At 34.5% G+C, this 21,410-nt stretch overlaps 1 protein-coding gene across 2 annotated transcripts in view; it reads right to left on the bottom strand.

The window, feature by feature from the left end:
• Positions 1-3,842: 3,842 nt before the first annotated feature.
• LOC121410225 (NCK-interacting protein with SH3 domain-like) overlaps positions 3,843-21,410 on the bottom strand; it is a 39,836-nt gene continuing 22,268 nt past the window's right edge. The window contains exons 7-11 of one of the 2 annotated variants that reach the window (XR_005969289.1): positions 21,082-21,210; positions 18,326-18,418; positions 17,838-18,010; positions 8,477-9,447; positions 3,843-8,327 (exon numbers count right to left, since the gene is read on the bottom strand). Coding sequence is in view for 1 of the 2 variants with exons in the window: in XM_041602164.1 (XP_041458098.1) it covers positions 9,250-9,447; positions 17,838-18,010; positions 18,326-18,418; positions 21,082-21,210 (593 nt within the window). In the remaining variant the exon portion in view is untranslated. Of the gene's footprint in view, positions 9,448-17,837; positions 18,011-18,325; positions 18,419-21,081; positions 21,211-21,410 lie in introns of both variants that reach the window. The other variant, XM_041602164.1, reaches the window with a different exon arrangement.

Raw genomic sequence — 21,410 nt, 5'->3', positions numbered from 1 at the left:
ATCTTGGTAAGCGGGCCCAAGCATGAGGCGGAATGCGCGTTTTTGTATTCTCTCAATTTGTTTTCTCTGTGATGCGTCGAGTCCAGAGTGCCAAACTGGTGCACAGTACTCTAATGCTGGACGAACATAGGAGGTATAAATTACCTTCAAATCATCAAGGGGTAGTTTGAATCCCTTGAGGATGCGCAACATATGAAGCCTCATGCTTGCGCGCTTGGTGATCTCATTGACATGATATGTCCATTTCAAATCATTCTGAATGCAAAGTAGTTTCATGAACTGGACTTCAGATAGTTCCTGCCCTTCGAGTTCAACAGTGGGATTTGGTGGACTTGTTCTCATGAAGCTTATGTGCATGACAGCACATTTACTAGGGTTGAGTTTCATGTTGTTATCTTTAGACCACTGCTGAAGCTCATGTGCACTCTTCTGGATGGTGGCAGGGTCGCTCGTTTTCCTGCTTTCTAGTATCGAAAGATCATCTACGTATTTCCAATGTAGATTGGGGCTCTGTTGGCATGCATCATTGATCAAGCAGAGGAAAATAAGCGGGCCTAAACGAGTTCCCTGCGGGGCACCAGCTTGTATGTTCTTCCATCCTGAGACTACTGATCTGTACTTAACACACTGTTGCCGGTCTTTCAAGAAGTCGCATATCCATGCAACCAATGCTGGTTGAACATTCATGTCTAAGAGCTTTGATAGAGCCAGGTTGTGGTCGATCCGATCGAAGGCCTTGGAGAAATCAGTGGCCAATAGGGTACATATTGATTTCGGTTTGTCAACATTAGCATGTGTTACATTGAGGAGATCAATCAGATAGTGCGATGTTGACATACCCTTTCTATTTCCATACTGAGCTTTGTCGATGGACCCTTCCATGATGCCACTCGTGTAACCGTGAGCATTTTCCGCAAATTGGCAAAATCCAATATGGCCGCCAAAATATGCAAATTACCCATGAAAATCATAAAATTGTCCTCACATTTGCTGTGAAATGCATGAAATTGTGTGGCAGGAGTGAAATACAATCTTAAAAAATAATTTTTGACAAAATATTTATTTTCCCAATATTCAAAATGGCCACCATAGGCCATTGTATACACTATCATGTAAAATATGAATAGGGAAAACTAGTTTTCACAAAAATGAGCACTAAACTGCAAAAATCGCGATGTATGAACGAAGTAATATATGCAAATCATCATTACTAATGAGATATATTATTTATTATGTCAAATATTGGAACATTGCTGTATTTTGATATCTAAAATAGCCCCACTGGCCCAAAGAGTATGTACAATGGCAATGGCCGGGGCCAAAAAATGACACTGAGCATTAAAATGAAGATTATTAAGATGAACGAGTGGAATACTGACTAAATACAAAATTGTAAATATGCCATTTATGGGGTAAATGCTGTATACATGTATTTTGAAATTCAAAATGGCCGCCATAGCCCCTATATTAATCATGTACAATGCGAATAGAGAAACTAATTTTCACACGAGTAAGAAACATAAAATGCAAGTAATTGTGATCTATGAATAAAATATTGTCTGACAACATGTTTTATAGCAAGACATATCATTTCTTTTGTCATGCATGAGATAAATACTGTATTATGAAATTCAAAATGGCCCCTATAGGTCCTAAGAGTATTATCTACAATGTGAATTGGGACATATAATTTTGTAAGAATTTGGATTTGACATCCATATAATCCTGTTGTATGAGTAAATCGTTATTTGAAAACATTTTTGTTTTAATCATCGCATTTCTTCTTCCATATAGGTGATTAATACTTTGACATTCAAAATAACATCTACAAGCCCTAAATAAATTATGTAACATGCGAACAGGGAAAATAATATTCACAAGAGTGAGAATCATAAAATGCATATAACTGTGATGTACGGGTAAGGATATTGTCTTAAACATTATTTCTAACTGAAAACATCACATATGGGTCGTGGACATGGTGGAGGTAATAAATGCTGTACTTTGAAATCCAAAATGGCTGCCATAGGTCCTAAAAGTATTGTGTACATTGTAATATGGGACATATAATTTTGACAGAATTTGGCTTTGCTTGACTCTAAATATTGCATATAATTGTGAATTGTGATGTAAAGGTGAATTATTGTCTAAAACCATGGTTTCTCACTAGATATATCATAATGTTGTGTACTTAAGGTGATAAAATGCTGCATTTTTAAATTGAAAATGGCCACCATAAGCACTTATCGTATATATACAATTTGGGTGGAGACAAATGATGTTCACAAAAAGGGCATATGACAGCCATTTTGAATGTTGAAATACAGTATTTATCACCAAATTACATAAGATATTATATATTTTGTTATAAATCATGTTTTCAGACAATATTCCACTCATACATCACCATTTGACCAAGCATAGCCAAATTCTGTTCAAATGATTTGTTCCCGTTCATATTGTGTATAATACCGTAAGGGACTGTAGCGGCCATTTTGACTTTAAAATAACCGTATTTATCACCTAATCTTAATAGAAATGATGCTTTCAGACAATATTTTACTCATAGATCACTATTACGTGCATTTATGGTGCTCACTCCTGTCAATATTGGTTTCCCACTTTACATTGTACATAATACGGTTAATGTCGATGGCGGCCATTTTGAAGGTCGAAATACAGTATTTAACAAACTTGAAACCTGAATGATATATTTCGTTAAAAAATACGTTTTTAGACAGTATCCAGTCAATTTATCACATATATATGCATTTTAGCGCTCAATCTTGTGATTTCTTTTCTCTTATTTCTCATTGTGTATAATACTTTTAGGGCATTTGGCAGCCATTTTGAATATCAGAATACAACATTTACCACATACAAAGCATATTGATAATATATTTCGTTAATAATCATGTTTATAGTCAGTATTCCAATTGTTTAATCTTCATAATAAGCATTTTAGTGATCACTCATGAGAATTTTTTGGCTCCCATTGCAATTGTACGCAATACTGTTTGGGCCAGTGGCGGCTATTTTAGATATAAAAATACTGCAATTTTCCCATATATGACATTACAAATTATGTATCTCGTTAGTAATGGTGATTTGCATATATTACTTCGTTCATACATCGCGATTTTTTGCAGTTTAGTGCTTATTTTTGTGAAAATTAGTTTTCCCTATTCATATTGTACATGATAGTGTATACAATGGCCTATGGCGGCCATTTTGAATATCAGAAAAATAAATATTTTATTAAAAAAATATTTTTTAAGATTGCATTTCCCTCCTGCCACAAAATTTCATGCATTTCACAGCCAATGTGCGGCCAATTTTATGATTTTCATGGGTAATTTGCATATTTTGGCGGCCATATTGGATTTTGCCAATTTGCGGCAACTGCTCAAGGTTACACGAGTGGCATCATTCAGATTCGTAATCAGCACCCTCGAATTGACAAGAAACCATCAAAAAATATTGTATATATATAAAAAAACAAGGTTATGTCTCTTCTATCCTGGACTACTATGGTAAAGTTGTAAGTTCTAAATTTTTAATCTTTTATTACAGATAATCTTTTGAATTAATTTTTATAATACACAACTCGCAACTCAAATATTTTTCTGTTATATCTGTTTCTCTGTAAGTACCCACTTTGTTTCACTTGAAAATTGTAACCATTTTTTCTCATGGTTTTTATTTCAACTACATGTATTTCTTCTCAGCAATTGTTAATGTTATTTATTAGCATCGGGTTAGAGCTAGGATTGTAATAGAGCTCTTGGTTCTGAATAATAAGAAGGTAAGGATTAGGGTTTATTTAGTTTGGCAGGTCATTGTTTATGTTTGGCTTAATGTGGGGAATTTTCATCAGACCAAATGTCGCCAGAGCAAATGTCATGGAACCTATTTATTAATCTTGCTAGTGTTAAGTCTGATGCTTTTTTCAGCTTCTGTTTCTTAATTCTCATTTGTTGAATTATTGCCTGGGTTCTAAAACTGGCCCAAATGATCAATTAATAAGGATCATAATGACCAACCTCACTCTAGCATATTAGAAGGGCAGGTCCAAGTTATTTCATTTACAATGAACTTGAGATGGCATAAAATGTTACCATTTTGGTACGGTCATCTTCCTAATAGGTTGGTCATGCTCTTTTCAACTTATCACTGTTTTTTTATGTTTTGAAGTATTAATGATTTATGAATAGGAGGGATTTTTTTCTTACATACCCACACTTTTTAGATAAATTGACTTAAGTTTCTATTTTAGCTTTTTATCATTGATATACATGTAGTTTGGTTTGATATATTTCTGAGAACCCATGTTATTTTTAATGCATTTAAATTCTCTATCAGTTTGAACTGCAGCATCAATGAATTCCCAATAGAACTAGGATAAAAAAATGATCCAAGAGATTTACAATATTTAACTTCTACAAATAATATACTTTCATCTTTATCCAAGTACAATTATTTTCTCTTCTATACAAGAAGGTTATCTTAAGTGTCTCATCACTTACATGGATATACAGAGGGGAAGATGGGAGCTAAAAGGTTCCATTACTGACAAACAAAAAGGAAAAAAGAGTAAAAATGCAAGAGGGTGAAAATATTAAATTTTCATATGATGTAAATTATTTTCTTCAAGACTTAGATTTCTATTGTTGAAAAGGTCAAAAAGTTTATCTTGCTTGGACTTATGAGAAATTTAGATCCATGCACCATGTTCTGCCTCCAAAAAATCCCTGGCTTGTTAAGAAAAAGATCACTGATCAGGATTAATATCCTAGAAAGTGAACTCGTACTTTTTTTTAATCAGCGGTACTATATTTCAAAAGTATTGTGGACCCTGGGAAAAATAATTCAGAAATTGGGCTTTGTGTATATGCAAGCATTTTTGTCGTATGAAATCAGTTCAGGAAAATAATCTGTAAAAACAGATAAGAAAATTTAGGCTCACACCATCTAAACTGGGTTCCAAAAGAAATTAATCAAATTTTAGAAGGGCATTTCACAAATTCCACTCATTCAAAATGAACAAATTTTTTTTCACAGGCTAGCTTCAATAATCTTTACTTTACTATAATTATGAAATTGGTTCAAACACAGAGGTTATAGCCCCTCTTATTAGTGATAAACTGGGGAGTTTGTTTAACCACATCTCATTTTCATTTGTCTTTCTTTTTTCATTATGTGACTTTGGATTCTGAAAGCAATTAATGTGAGGGGCTATAGCCTCTCTGTTATTGAACCAATCTCTTAATTATTGACACGTGCTTAGTAAAGGTTATTGAAGCTAGCCTGTGTAAAAAATATTTGTTCATTTTGAATGAGTGGAATTTGTGCTGTGCCCTTGCAAAGTTTGATTAGTTTGTTTTTGAACCCAGTTTAGTTGGAATCTATGTTTTAACATTATATATATCAAATTCTTCTCAAGACTGCAATCAAATGGTGATCGGTCCACAAACACTTCAACTTTGGAAGTCAAATAATAAAAAGATAAGAAAAGGCAGATATATGTTTCTGTTTTAAAAATTCTCTAAATGTTCTGGGGTTATTTTAGCAAAAGTTACGTGCTGGTGTATTCTCTTGTGCATTGGCTTCATGAAAGGACCAACCCGTTTGCATTTAGTTGAAATAATAGTTTTATGAATATATTGCTGTTAAAATTTACTCATAACTGCTTATACTTTGTGTGTAATTGGTATTTGATACATGTCAAAAGGATTAATAACAATATAAGAAATGTACTGTAACTTGGTTATTATTTTACTTTACAATCATGTAAGATATTGTTCAAAAATATATATATGTATAATGTTGGTAATAGTTTTCAGGCAAAGTAAAACTAAATTTGATAATTGAGCAAGCTTTACCGAATCACTTAATTTATCTCTCTATCTGTCTATCTGTCTGTCTGTCCGTCCATTTATCTATCTCCTTTATTGCAGTCAAGACCTTAATGTGAAATAAATTAATAGCAGTACTGACCAACAATTTTAATGTAATGTGGATTTGAAATTGAATGTGTGAATGATGAGAGAAAAATGAGGACCACGATGAATAGGATTATTCAGAGCACCAGTTTTCAATTTAATGAAATACAAGTCGTTGATACACCTTTACATATTGCATCTGCTCATGCTAGAAATATTCCATAGAATACAGAGTTAGTTCAACATGCTTAAAAGTAATGATAGCAGCTTTGGTCCTTGCATGGATTTGCATAAAAACTAAGAACTTTGAGAAGTAAATCTACCAAAAACTGGAAATAACTAAATGAAATAAACTTGATGAACTTTGGAGAACATCATGAGGGAAAAGGGTAAAATAAACAAAAAGAGGGGGAAGGGTTGGAGTAAAGAAATTGAAAATAGGGGTGTGAGAGAGGGAAAGAATGAGAGGGGGAGGGGTGAAGTATAGATAAACAGGACTAGGAGACTGGAAAGAGGATTAGAGAAAGAGAGGGAGGGAATTGTGTGCAAGAAAGAGAATGAGACTGGAGAGAGAAATGGGAGAAATCATAATGGGTTGGCTAAAGTAATTCCACTGCTCATCCCTTCAATCTATAACATGCTCAACAAAAGTTTTCTTCAAAACATTGTTAAGTTTGGGAATTAAACCATTTCAATAAATAGCTTGAGGCATAAATGATAAGCCCACATACTGGTACTTAACAACAAATCTGATATAAATATTTTGTATTAATTCAACCTCTGAAAATATAACCGGATGCTGGTTACAATTCTAATTTGCTTGATGTGTTGGCTAATTAAACAAAAATTAAATTATAAACTAGCCAATATTTGTACTTGCATTGTATAATGACTTATTTCAATAATTTGGTAAAATTTGTAGCTTTATATACATGAGAATTGTCTGAATAACACTAGGAACAACTTTGGATGGTGTTTGCACTCCTTTTAAACAATTATTATTCAACAGATTTCTCCAACATTAACATCTTTGAATCCCTATTTTGTACCAGCAGCAAACATAAATCTGGTATATTGTCTCATTTCTCTTTAATTACTGAGATTATGATAATTCTCCAGATGATCAACATAGGTTTTCATATATTTTCGAGGGAAGAATAACACAATTTAAATTACAAGGAACCAGACAACCACTTATGTAATATCCTGAACACTTAACATATCAATAATATACATCTAATTCAGTGGGTATTACATATATTGGAACTTAACACCATCCTTTTTTGAGGGAAAAACTTTGTCACTGACTTCGATGATACAAATTATTTCCCCAATTGAATCACGGAAAATAAATATCAACGGCAAATTAAAAAAACATAACGTAAATGCAATACTTAATTGCTTAAATTGATCTCAGATAATCTTTCATCTGCTTCAAAACACATTGTTATTGCACAACATAAAGTCAACATGAATTTCAAGACATATAAAGGCCCGGTCCTACAGCACTTGCAGATGAAAAGCAGATGTAAAACAAAAAATCTTGCCATCCGTTGGAATACCCTATGCATCTGTTGTGTACCCAATGCATATGTGTTTCATATGCTCTATCTTTCGAGCATCCATCCAATATGATTTCATCCCCAAAACAGTTCGAGCTGCACAAAACTTTCAGAATGGATGAACTTTCCACCGTGTACGATGTATATACGAACTACAAATGTTCTATGTCCGTTTTCATCTGTTAAACGTCCACTGTATCCCCTCTGCATCCTCCTTGCAACTCAGATCCACTGATGCATAACAATAGATAGGGAGGAACAATATGGTACATGGAACGTCTATACATCGACACAGAAATGAAAAGGATGTACAAAAAAAAAAGAGTAAGATTTGAACACCAAAGTTCACCTGGGAATTTATCTTATTACAGAAAAGTTAGTCATGGTAATAAGTTGGCTATAATTCTAGTACAAAATATGATATATAATTTGTACATATTTTCATTTATCAATTTTCTGTTGACATAATTGTCAATGTGATTTTCATAATTATTGCCATGATTATTTCATACACAAGAACATCATCTCAAATTTAAAAAGAACTATACATGACATATGCAAACAAGAGTGTCGCTAAGGCGAGCACATAATATGCCCCATGTAAGGTGGAAAATTGAGTAGTTGGTCAACCAAGAAAAGTGGAAGGTGGCGACTTCACCTTTGGCCTTCTGACCTCAAAATCAATAGAATTTCTGGGATCTATGCTAATATCATACACACCAAATTATATGAGCCGAGGTTAAGTTCAACTAAAGTTGTGGTGTTATCTAAGGACTTCAGAAGGGTAAGATGAAAACATGTCATTGTGATCGTGACCTTTGACCTCAAAATGTTTAGGCTTCCTGGGATCCATGCTAGTACCATAAACACCAAATTATATGAGGCTAGGTTAAGTCAAACTAAAGTTATCTTGTTTACAAGGACTTCAGAAGGGTAAGATGAAAACATGTCACTCTGATCTTGACATTTGACCTTTTAACCTCAAAATCAATAGGCTTCCTTGGGATCTATGTTAGTATCAAACACACCAAATAATATGAGCTTAGGTTAATTTAAATTGAAGTTATCACATTTACAACGAAAAGTTAATCGCTGGACACCGAGCGTGATACCATAATATGTCCCATAGGACGGGCATATAAAAAATACAACAATAAACCATGAATGGATGGTTTACATATTTAACATATCTCACATGCCTTGTATAAAGCTATATGGTAGTTTGTCTATTTATAATAAATATCTAGCTACATTAGAAGGTAGCATACTAGAAATATAATAATGCAACTTGTCATATCTCAAAACCAGAATTTACATGAAAAACAATGATACAAAAATATGCAAAAAATAAATTATCTAATTTTCCTTCAACAAATGATATGATGGAAACATAGAAAAAAATAAATTAACTCAACTAATACTCAAATACTTCCTGAAACATTCTTTCTCAAATAAAAAAACATTCTTGTTTGAGATGAGCATAATTCAAGAATAAGAAAGGCAATAAATTTAATTCTATAACCATATCACAAACATGACAATTACATAATCTCACTGGTTCTCTGCAACCAAATTAATTAATAGATTTTAATTGTGATATGCGTTTGGTAGTAATGCCAGCATAGCCCTACATCTTAAACTGATCCACAAGATTAATGATGACACACAAGTAGCTTTCTGTCTGTCTCATTCCCTCTAAAAAAAAAAAATCTGTTTGTGCTATGGAAATGGAAGATGTATGGTCTCTAAAATTTTCTTGTGAACTTTGAGCCAAAGGTCTGTTGGATCTCTTTGATGATCAGTTGGTCCTGTTCACTCTCTGTTCCCTCTTCTGTTGCTATTGCAGCAAAAGCTCTCTCAAACTCTGATAATCTGTGACGATCCTCCCAGTATGAAGTATTGGTAAAGATACTGAAGATAAGAGATAAATATTCTGTTCTCATCTGTCAACAAAAACAAACATACAGAGACCTGTATAAGTCAGAGTTTTAAAAGCTTTAGATCTGAAATTACCATTGAAATAAAGATGTTCAATGGTTAGTTGCATATTTAATCAAGTGGAAAACAAATTCATTAGTGAAAGTTTAATTAAAATTAATAATTCCTTTAATTCCTTGGCTGACATAACATTCTGTACACACACCAGCTTCCAGTTTGTAAGTGTGATTGCATTTCATTCCATTGTCTAGCCAAAAAAAATTCATATTTAATATTATGCTCCATTGAAAAACTAAATAAGATTTATGAACACAACTTAAATTGAACAATCTTCCCCCTTTCCTGATAATCTTGGAATTAAAGGATGATCTACAGTGTAAACGCTACGATACAGTGCGTATCAAAAAAAGGGACAGTTTTGAAATGTCTATAATGTTACATATAAAAAGAATTGTAAAAACAACTACATTCATTTATTTAGTAATTTCCCCCTTTAAGAATATTTTGGAATGATCAAGAACATTCCACAACTAGTTTGTAAAAGCTTTTGTTAAGCAGGCCTCTGCCTATTTAAAGGCCAAGGATTATTGTTTGTGAATAGAGACTGCCAAACAATAGAATTAGCTATGTTGTTGATTTCAATGAGGTCATTCAAGAGTCTTCCAGAGTGTGATTGCTCCTGATAGGAGAATGTTTTTTAAAGACAATGTTAGAACCTTCCATAATAGTGAATACTATATAGAAGCCTCTAGAATAGTGAATACTAGAATGATCTAGAATAGTTGAAATGTGCATATAAAAGCTGCAGTTTTTACAAGGACATCATCACATCATATGAGATCGCTTCACCAGATCAGATCAGAGCTAAGAGTTTCACTCCAGACTTTATTTCCACCTAGAATATTTATCTTCTGTGGAATTTTTTGCCCGCCATCAATGAACTGTTTGCAGTTATTTTGAGAGAGGAATTCTCAGTTCTCATCGAGATCATCAACCTCATCAACCTGTTTAATGAACACTCTTCAACCCATGGATTGCTGAAATTGACTGTTAATCATCATCAACATCGTCTTCACGGACATTTCAACTCGTTACAGTGACTCTTGTTATTCATCGTGCTTCTACATCAGTTTCATCGTTGTCATCATTGTGGACTTTTATCTGGATTTTATCATTTGGATTATTAATCGGATATATTGCACATCTGTCACCCTCAAGAGGCGTAAGATATTTATTTATGTTTTCTTAGTTTTTGAGTGTTATATTTCCTGTAATAAAAGAAAAGGAAATTCATTTTCAAATTATCTCATTGTTATTTGTTGCAGTATCGTAACAAATAATTTTGGGGGCTTGTCCGGGAAACGAAAACCAAATTTGTACAAGCCAATTTGAAACTAAAACAGTTTTGTGGGAAACGAAAACCAATTTGCACAGAAAGCAAATTAGAAATCGAACCCCAATTTGGAAACTAAAACCAATTTGAGACGAAAGTCAATTTGTAACAAAAGCCAATTTGAATTGAAAACATTTTGGAAATTTTTGGAAAGTTCTAGAATATACTGTATTGTGTTATTACTTGCTTGTAATTGTGTATATTCACTATGGCTACATTTGATGTTGAAGAATTTCTTTCAATGACAGAATTGTCATATGATCATTTGAAGTCACTGAAGAAAGATGATTTGATAACAGTTTGTGATCATTTGGGTGTATCTCTAGCCCCAGGTTTAAAGAAGGCAGAGATAATTGACTTGTTAGCTAGTCACATGAAGCTTACAGAGGAGCCTGAAACTTCTATCAATATGTCAGAGGATGCTCAGATCCAACTGGCAAATATTGAATTGGAAAAAGAGAAAATCAACCTTGAAAAGGAGAAAATGAGATTAGAGTACCAGTTGAGATTGAAAGAAATGGAGTTATCTAATACTAATACTAACTGTGTTAAAGATAAATCTCCCCAAGGCTTAGATGTGGTGAAAAACATTCGCCTTGTGTCAAAATTTGATGAAGAGGGAGTTGATACATATCTTGTGTCATTTGAAAAAGTGGCCAAGAGACTGAATTGGCCCGAGGAATACTGGACTCTTCTCCTAAAAGTATTTTTGTTGCAAAGGCTGCAAAAGTCTATTCTTCACTCGCTGAAATGCAATCATGTGACTATGCTACAGTGAAAGAAACAATTCTCAATGCATATGAGTTGGTACCAGAAGCGTACAGACATAAATTTAGGAACATGCAAAGACAATCAGGCCAGACTTATGTTGAATTCGCTAGGGAACAAGAGATGATGTTCGATAAGTGGTATAGATCACTGAAAGTTGACAAAGATTTTGTTCCCCTTAGGGAAGTTGTCCTCCTAGAAGAATTCAAAAAGAGTCTTCCTTTTGGCATTAAATCTCACTTAGATGACCATAGAGTAACTGAAGTCAGTAAGGCAGCCATAGTAGCTGATGAATTTGAGGTCACACATAAAGGTAGTGGAGATAGGCCTCCTTTCAAGAATTATTGGAAAAAGAAAGGTAAAGGGTCATTTGAATCCCACAATAAACCTAGTGAGAGAAAATATGCAAGCAAGGACAAAGACACTAACAAGAATCAGGCTAGTGGGGGCACAGAATCAACCAAAAGGTCTGAGAGTCGTAGTTCCAAAATTTGTTCTCATTGTCATAAATCGGGACATTTGAAAGAATCATGTTGGAAATTGGTTGGAATGCCAACCAAAGTTAAGAAAGACATAGGTTTTGTCAAGCAAACAAGTGTTCCCTCGATGGAGTTTTTCCCATCAGAGCCCAATCGAGATAGTGAGAGTGTTTCTCTGGTATTTGCTGATGAAGTCAAGCAGGTTGATGAAACCTTTAGAAGTTTTTTGTATGATGGTGAAGTATCCCCTTGTTCGACTGGTGCTACTGGTAGGTCAGTGGTGATCCTTAGGGATACAGGGGCTGCACAGTCCCTGATGGTGCCAGGGGATTTGGCTCTTCCTCCGGAGAGTTCAGAGAATGCCAAAGTCTTAATTCAAGGTATTGGCCCAAATTTCATGTCGGTTCCTTTGCATAAGGTCGACTTAAGGTGTGACCTAGTTAGTGGTCTTGTGACTGTTGGTGTCGTTTCAGAATTACCCATGGAAGGTGTTGATTTCTTGTTAGGTAACGACTTGGCTGGAGATAGAGTTGTTGCATCTCCAGTGGTTTCGGAGAAGCCCGTTGAGGTAGCTGAAACTGAAATGTTGCAGGAAGGTTTTCCAGGGATTTTCCCGGATTGTGCTGTTACTAGGTCTCAGACTCGTAGAGCTGAAAAGGATGATGCGGAATCTGCTGATGTAGAGGAGAGTACTGATGTCTGGTTAGCTGAAACATTTTTCAAAGATTTGAATGGGGATAGTGTTGAAGGCTCTGTTGCTAACAATGATAGTTTGTTTAGTAAATCCTCCCTTGTACAGGCACAACAGGCAGACCCAGAATTAAAAAGCTTGTCACAGAAAGCATGTTCTGAGGCTGATAAGGTTCCTGAGTGCTTTTATGTCAAAGATGACATTTTGATGAGGAAGTGGAGACCTCCCCGGAGACCAGCTGATGAAGATTGGTGTATAATTCACCAAGTAGTACTTCCTCCTTGTTACCGCAGGGATATTCTGAAAATGGCTCATGAGTTACCTATGGCAGGTCATGTCGGTATTCGGATGACAGAAGATAGAATTATGAGGCATTTCTATTGGCCTAAGATGCACAAAGATGTTGTGCATTTCTGTAAGACATGTCATACATGTCAGATTATTGGTAAGGCACAGCCTTCTATCAAGCCTGCTCCATTGATACCCATTCCTGCATTTGATGAACCTTTTACTAGGGTTCTTGTTGTGTTGGACCCTTACCCAGAACGAGGTCGGGTCACAGATTTCTCCTGACGATTATGGACTTGTCTACACGGTTTCCAGAGGCGATACCTTTGAGGAGTATCACTGCAAAGACAGTGGTACAGGCGTTAGTGCAGTTTTTCACTCGGTATGGTCTGCCTAAGGAAATTCACTCTGAACAAGGGTCAAATTTCATGTCAGGAATATTTCAGCAAGTTATGAAGGAGTTGGGAACAAAGCAGATCAAGTCCTCTGCTTATCACCCACAGTCCCAAGGAGCGTTAGAACGCTATCATCAGACCTTGAAGACCATGATTAGGGCTTATTGTGAAGACTATCCCGATGACTGGGATAAAGGGATCTCATTCCTACTGTTTGCAACTAGGGATTCCCTAATGAGTCCACGGGTTTCAGTCCATTTGAATTGGTCTCTGGTCATGAGGTTAGGGGTCCCCTAAAGCTTATCAAAGAGAGGTTTATGGTTCAGGATGATGATGTAAACCTTCTAGCCTATGTGTCAAAGTTTAGAGAAAGGCTCTCAAAAGCTTGTGATGTGGCTAAGGAACACTTGAAAGAGTCGTAGGGGAAAATGAAAGCTCACGCTGACAAAAATGGAAAAGAGCGAAGTTTCAAGCCTGGAGACAAAGTGTTAGTGTTGTTGCCTTTGCAAGGTGAGCTCTTGAAAGCTAGGTTTAGTGGTCCCTACATAGTCAAAAAGAAATTGAATGATGTCAACTATGTGATCAGTACCCCTGACCGAAGAAAGTCTCAGAGAGTTTGTCATGTAAACATGTTGAAAGAATATTTTGAGCGAGAGGCTAGTCAGCCAATAGGTACAACACAGGTCAAAGAAGAAGAAAAGCATGTAGATGTACATGAAGTTGAATGCTATTGAAAGACAGATAATGAATTGTCTTATACAGATGTATCTAAGAACGAACCATGTGGTGTAAAGTTGTCTAACTCAGAGATATTAGGAAATATGGATGAGGCATCAAAACACCTGTCTGAAGATCAGAGAAATGATATATCTGGCCTGTTAAGAGAATATGAGATTGTATGTAAAGACAAACCAGGTCGTACACCTTTAACTGTACATGATGTAGACGTAGGTGATGTAAGACCTATCAAACAGAATCCTTCCAGGCTCAATCCAAGCAAGTTGGAAATGGTGAATAAGGAAATAGTTTATGTTAGATAATGACATAATCGAACCGAGTCAGAGTAGTTGAGTTCTCCTATTGTAATGGTTCCAAAGCCGGACGGCTCTCAGAGATTTTGCATTGATTACCGAAAGGTAAATGCAGTAATTAAGACTGACTCATATCCAATTCCTAGGTTAGAAGATTGTATTGATAGAGTTGAAAATTCTGCCTATATCACAAAGATAGACTTGCTTAAAGGATATTGGCAAGTGCCACTGACTGACCGAGCCAAAGATATATCAGCCTTTGTCACACCTGAAGGCTTATTTCAATGCAAAGTCATGCCTTTTGGAATGAAACATGCACCAGCAACCTTCCAAAGGTTAACAAATCAAGTAATAGCTGGACTTAACAATTGTGTCGTATACATAGACGACATCCTAGTGTACAGTGATACATGGAATGATCATCTGGATCATTTGAGAGCACTGTTTGACAGGCTGGATAAAGCCAATCTAGTAGTGGATCTGATGAAGAGTGAATTTACCAAGGCAAAGGTCACATATCTTGGTCATGTGGTTGGTCAAGAGCAAGTGCTACCAAGAGAAGCCAAGATACAAGCCATCTTAGACTTCCCAATCCCCACAACTAAGAAAGAATTGCTCAGATTCTTGACTTATATAGATGACTTATATAGAAAAGTTAATCTTAAAGAAACCTTTACTACGGTAAAGCTTTACATATAAGAATAATTGTAAAATCAATTACATTCATTTATTTAGTAATTTCCCCCTTTAAGAATATTTTGGAATGATCAAGAACATTCCACAACAAGTTTGTAAAAGCTTTTGTTAAGCAGGCCTCTGCCTATTTAAAGGCCAAGGATTATTGTTGTTTGTGAATAGACTGCCAAACAATAGAATTAGCTATGTTGTTGATTTCAATGAGGTCATTCAAGAGTCTTCCAGAGTGTGATTGCTCCTGATAGGAGAATGTTTTTTTAAAGACAATACTAGAACCTTAAATAATAGTGAATGCTATATAGAAGCCTCTAGAATAGTGAATACTAGAATGATCTAGAATAGTTGAAATGTGCATATAAAAGCTGCAGTTTTTACAAGGACCTCATCACATCATATGAGATCGCTTCACCAGATCAGATCAGAGCTAAGGGTTTCACTCCAGACTTCATTTCCACCTGGTATATTTATCTTCTGTGGAATTATTTGCCCGCCATCAATGAACTGTTTGCAGTTATTTTGAGAGAGGAATTCTCAGTTCTCATCGAGATCATCAACCTCATCAACCTGTTTAATGAACACTCTTCAACGCATGGATTGCTGAAATTGACTGTTAATCATCATCAACATCGTCTTTACGGACATTTCAACTCGTTACAGTGACTCTTGTTATTCATCGTGCTTCAACATCAGTTTCATCTTCGCCATCATTGTGGACTTTTATCTGGATTTTATCATTTGGATTATTAATCGGATATATTGCACATCTGTCACCTCAAGAGGCGTAAGATATTTATTTATGTTTTCTTAGTTTTTGAGTGTTATATTTCCTGTAATAAAAGAAAAGGAAATTCAATTTCAAATTATTTCATTGTTATTTGTTGCAGTATCGTAACAATAAAAAAAATGTTTCAAATTATTATATCTATATTTTGATGTTAATAGATGCTCTGAGATCTTATCTTTGAAATACCATCTAAGAAAATAAATTTTTTTCATGCTTGAGCAAACACGAGACGTGTTTGTCAGGGGTTCAAAAAGGGGCTTGCGCAAAAATGGCAGAAATTGGAAATTTGATGATTAGACTTTTGGCTAATCAGCAGACTTCCTCTTAATCTTTTCATTATCTTTGCCATATTTTTTCAATTATGCTGTCAAATTTCATTTATAAATGTATTATTTACCTGAATAATATTGTTTTTCATTTAAGCTTCTTTTACCTTTGAATTTTCCTTCATTAGTAGGAAGAGAATTTTTGTCAACCAAAGTAAGAAGCTTTGCATTATCAATTGGGAGAATTTGGAATTATTCAAATCCTTTTATTATGTTAATATTATCAAATTATGTTATGGTACCTTTAATAATTATGTGAAACAAATTTTGTTATTGTACCTATAAAAGACATGAATCCTATTTTCAAGGGGTTATTGAATCCTTCACCAATTTTAATTATGTGCTTGATAGGACAAACAGGAAAGGATTCATGTCTTTCTATGGCAATGGTGTTATTGAGTCGATTTTAAAGGAGCAAGATATGGCAGATCGGGTAGAATGTCTTAAAAAGTTGAAAAGCAAGGAAGCAAAATTTTCCAATTTTTTATCAAAATATCAAATTTTGTGATTTTGACATAATATTCAGAAAATGATATCATATTTCACTTTCTATGTTTTCTGTTATTTCCGTTTCCACTTTTTTTCCTTGATCATTATTTTTTATTAGGGGGGAAGCACCCCGAGCCCCAACCCATCAGTATGCCACTGTTCAAAGGCACCATAAACTTTGTAGCACACAATGAAAGGATTTGAAAAAAAAAACACACTCTTCCATACTTTAGTTTAAAAAAAAAGTTCTTGCCTAAAGAAGAAATATTCAAAGCTAATAGAACATATTAAAAAGGAACAACAACAGAACTATTCAAGCAAATAAGTAGATTTGGAAGTGAATTTTGACCACATATTTCAAAAATTATGGCAAAGAAAATGAAAAGGTTAAGAGGAAGTCTGCTGATTAGCAAGAAGTTTGACCATCACATATATCATTTTATGCCATTTTGGCGCAAGCCTCCTTTTCTAACCCAGACAAAAACATTCCGTGTTCGCTCAAGCATGAACCAAACTAAATTATTTTAATGGCATTTGAAGGATTAGACTCCAGACTCCGTATTGACACCAAAATATAGAGATCATAATTTGAAACAAAAATTTTATAGACTTTTCAAATCTGTCCCGTTTTTTTTTATACGCACTGTATAGTGTACTATGTATAGCGTTCCTAAATGCCTTATTATTATGATTTGAATATAACACAATGTGTTCATAATTTCCATTTGTCTGTCTTATAATGGAATGCTTGGAATACCCTACAACCTTGGATCTGAAGTTGACAAACTTTTAATGAAAACTGAATTTTTTGTTCAATTCAAATATTACTTTATCATTTTGGGGGTGATTTTTAGAATTATTTCTATTTTTTCATATTTCTCAACTTTTTCCCTTTTTTATCTAGATTATTATTGACAAATCATCATGGTGGAGTATTACATTTTTAATACTTCTCAAAATATTCAAATAGATCTTACATAATTATCAAACAAATATGATTCCTATTTTACAAAACTAAATTTAAGTCTAGAGGGAGGGTGTGGGGGGGTACTCACTTGATCACCTGGACACAAATCTGTTATCTGCCTAACAATGATATCAATCAATACTTTCATATCATTAGAATAGAAGAGGTCTGAAGTTGCAGGACTTGAAAACATGTCTGCCATAAACTTGAGAAGAGAGTCTTGAGTGTCTGAACAATGATCAAACATCTTCACAGGATCCACTATAAGAGAAGGGATATGAACTACATCAGCAAACTTTAAATGTAAATACATTTCATAACCTAAAAAATACTTGTTACAACAAAACAATAATATATAACAATTTTGTTTATTAGCACTTTTACAGTGTATTGTTATTAAGATATAGACTTTTAAAACTGCACGTTGTATTGCACAAATTTTCATTTTCTAGTCTTGGAGGAGAAAAATTGTGAAATATTACATCAAGCTTTATTTCAGAAAGAATATTCATAATTCAATATTGTCAAATCCACAATCATGCATCTCACAAACTTTGCTCTCCACACTCAACTCACCTCCTCTATTGATGAGAAGCATGATCCTTTCACCAAAACTCCGTGTATTCCTCTTTTCAGCTAACACTTTCATTACAATACTATCAGCAGGAACTGAAAATAAAAAGTATAACAATAAGCCAGGGTAATTATTCTGCATACTGTAGAGTGCTTAGAGACTTCTGACAAAGTATTAAGCGCTATATAAGCAAGTATAATTATTATTATTATTATTATCATAATTGCTGGATTCATAAATGGTGCAACTCTTATTACAGTACCCAGGCTTTAGCTCAAGCTACCACCATATAATCAGCAATCGGTGCATTCAAGGAATATTGACAATACATTCATGATCACATCTTTGAAAATTGCAAAAGACATATTCTTACAGATAGATACATGTACATGAATGTTTTAAGGTCTGCATTAAGCACTTTTATAGTTTGAACCAACAATGAACTTGGTGAAATAACAATAATGGGCACTATATCCAATGAAGCCACATCCCTTTCATGTCTACAATGATGTTTGCATGACAGCAATTGACTGACATATATTGTTTTTAACAATGTTGAGACAAAACAAATAAATTAAGTTACTTTCGATTGTTATTTCTGTTTTTCACTTCCATCAATTTAATTTTTATTCCTGGTACAGTATACCATCTTGTCAATTGTATTCATGTAAGCTTGCTTTGCATAAAGATAGTGGGTTCAAGTCCACCCCAGGCGGATGACTGAGGCAAGTGTGTTGTGTGTAAACATCTCTCCCATGTTTCATAGATGCAGGCTATGTTACAGTGGAATACAATCTGATAGAGTCAACACCACTGCACGTTAAGAAACCACTGCACTATTCCAATAAGAGTAGGGGGAAACACCTGTGTAGTGGTCCACCTGCAGTCCCCCGATATCGGGAGAGACCTCTTGGTCATAGTGATTCAGTTTGCTTTTCACCTCCCAGGCACAGGTGATGCCAAAACAAATAATAATAATAATAACACTAATTAATAATAATAGTATAAGATATTGTTTAAGCCCTTTGTAGTTCCAATCGTTTTCCAGTAGCTTTAAAAAAAATTGATTTATATAGTCATATTTTGTATTTGATAAAAGAAGGGCACTACTTGGAGAATAGTGAGCGGCTTTTAACCCCCCCCCCCCCCATATAAATTATTTTTTAAAGAAGTGTAAAACAAAAGAGAGGAGGGGAAGATTAAAAAAGGAAAAAATGGAAGCAAGAAAAAAGAAAACAACAAAAAAGGTATGGATCAAGGAACTCTATATTACCAGTTATTCAATTGAAAGAAAAATTTCACCTATATGTTACCCCCCACTCCTTATCAAAATGATATTTCTATCATTCTATGGAGTCGTATGTTTATGCTATCTTCACTGAACTGTTTACATTATGTTATCTATAGGACCTACTTCGCCATTAGTGCTGTTATTGGTAAGAAAATTATCTGTCGATATATCGCTAAAAATATCTTACGATATCGACAACTTTCAACAAAAGATCATCTTATAGGTGACAATTCCCTTTATTTCACAGAAAATCAATACACATTGCATTGATTAGCAATGTCAAAATACTCGCACTGGTCAAAATTTGTATCTGCCACTGTACAAACTACGCTTCAAAATCTGCGTTCATTGAATCTAAACAATTACATAACATATTGTAAAAAACATATTTAGCATGAATACATCCTCACCTTTAACTTTATTAGCATTTAGGGTTGGTTGAAATTTTATTGATAATTTGGGGGCTCTTTGGACATGGTTCTGGGCACTGGGCAGTCAATTACTTTCACCTATCCGCCATTTTGGATTTGAAGACACCGCGATAACATGCGATTACATCTTCAGATGTAGAGGGCAGCAACACACAGACGTCTTGCTTCTACATTATTTGTTACTTGCTTTGGTCGCTAAATTGAGCTTGTGCTTATGAATGTCTTCGATACACTCAAGTGATGGAGTCGAGTGCAGTCACAATGTGTGGATTGTTATGCTTGTAGCGAAGTGAGATCATGTTTAGTGGCTAGTAAGTATTTGTATTTTGTTGAGATTTTGGAGTGATTTCTGTTGCTGTTCTTTGCATTTGAGGATAGATATTTTTCCATTTGAAAAAAAGAAGTTTCTGTTTCAAAAGGCTGTTTCTGTGAATTCTGTCCATTTTCCGCAATCGTGGAAAATCACTGTTCCTGCATAATAGCGAGCATTATCGACAATGAGAGAAAGGTTATCGGTTATTGCTAAGTGGCGAAAAACATGCAATTATTGGCAAGACTAACGATAAAGAGGTTATTGATAACCGCACTAATTGCCATGCATCGTAATATCTAATTCAGAACAATTGGTCAGTATTCACAGAACTTGTTTCAATTGTAAAACAATGTACAACGCAGATTTTTGGTCCAGAATTACGCTTATTCCATCACATACACTAAGAATAGTCCAATTATGAATGCACATTTATGCACATGGCGAAGGGCGCCAAATTCATATGCGATAATACAAGAATTCTGGAGAGTCCAAGTTTTGTACCATGATACACTTGAAACCACCTTTGTAAATACATGCCTTTGAGACTATATAATTACTTCGGATAAATGTTAGTTTTGTTATCTAAACGAGAGCTGCTTTAAATGTAGAGATCACCAAAATCCCAGTATTTATGGGTCAACAACAAACAACAAGGGGGTTTATTCTTTTATTTAACAGAAAAACAATATTCATTTAAGATCTGTTGAATTAATAATTGCTTACCTCTGAGATGGAGATTAAAGGCAAGAATGAGATTAACAAACAAGTCTGGTACTTGATCTAGTTCATCTGCAGGTGGAGGGTTTTCAATGCAATCTAACATGAAGTTTACAAAGTCTGCATTCAGTTGATCTAAATAAAAGATAAATCAACCACAGTGATCATCATTAGAAACAGATAATTTCAACAAAGATTCAACAAAAATTTTCATCAGTTGGGGATGATAAATTAAACAATGTTTAAACTTCAACCAACCTTGATGATTACTTGGGGCTAATCATTAAGGCTAGTTGTTGAAGCTTAAAGATTATGATTTAACAATAAAGTATTAA

The sequence above is a fragment of the Lytechinus variegatus genome, chromosome 3 (assembly GCF_018143015.1).
Source record: "Lytechinus variegatus isolate NC3 chromosome 3, Lvar_3.0, whole genome shotgun sequence".
NCBI lineage: Eukaryota > Metazoa > Echinodermata > Echinoidea > Temnopleuroida > Toxopneustidae > Lytechinus > Lytechinus variegatus.
This window is presented reverse-complemented; position numbering and strand designations above follow the sequence as displayed.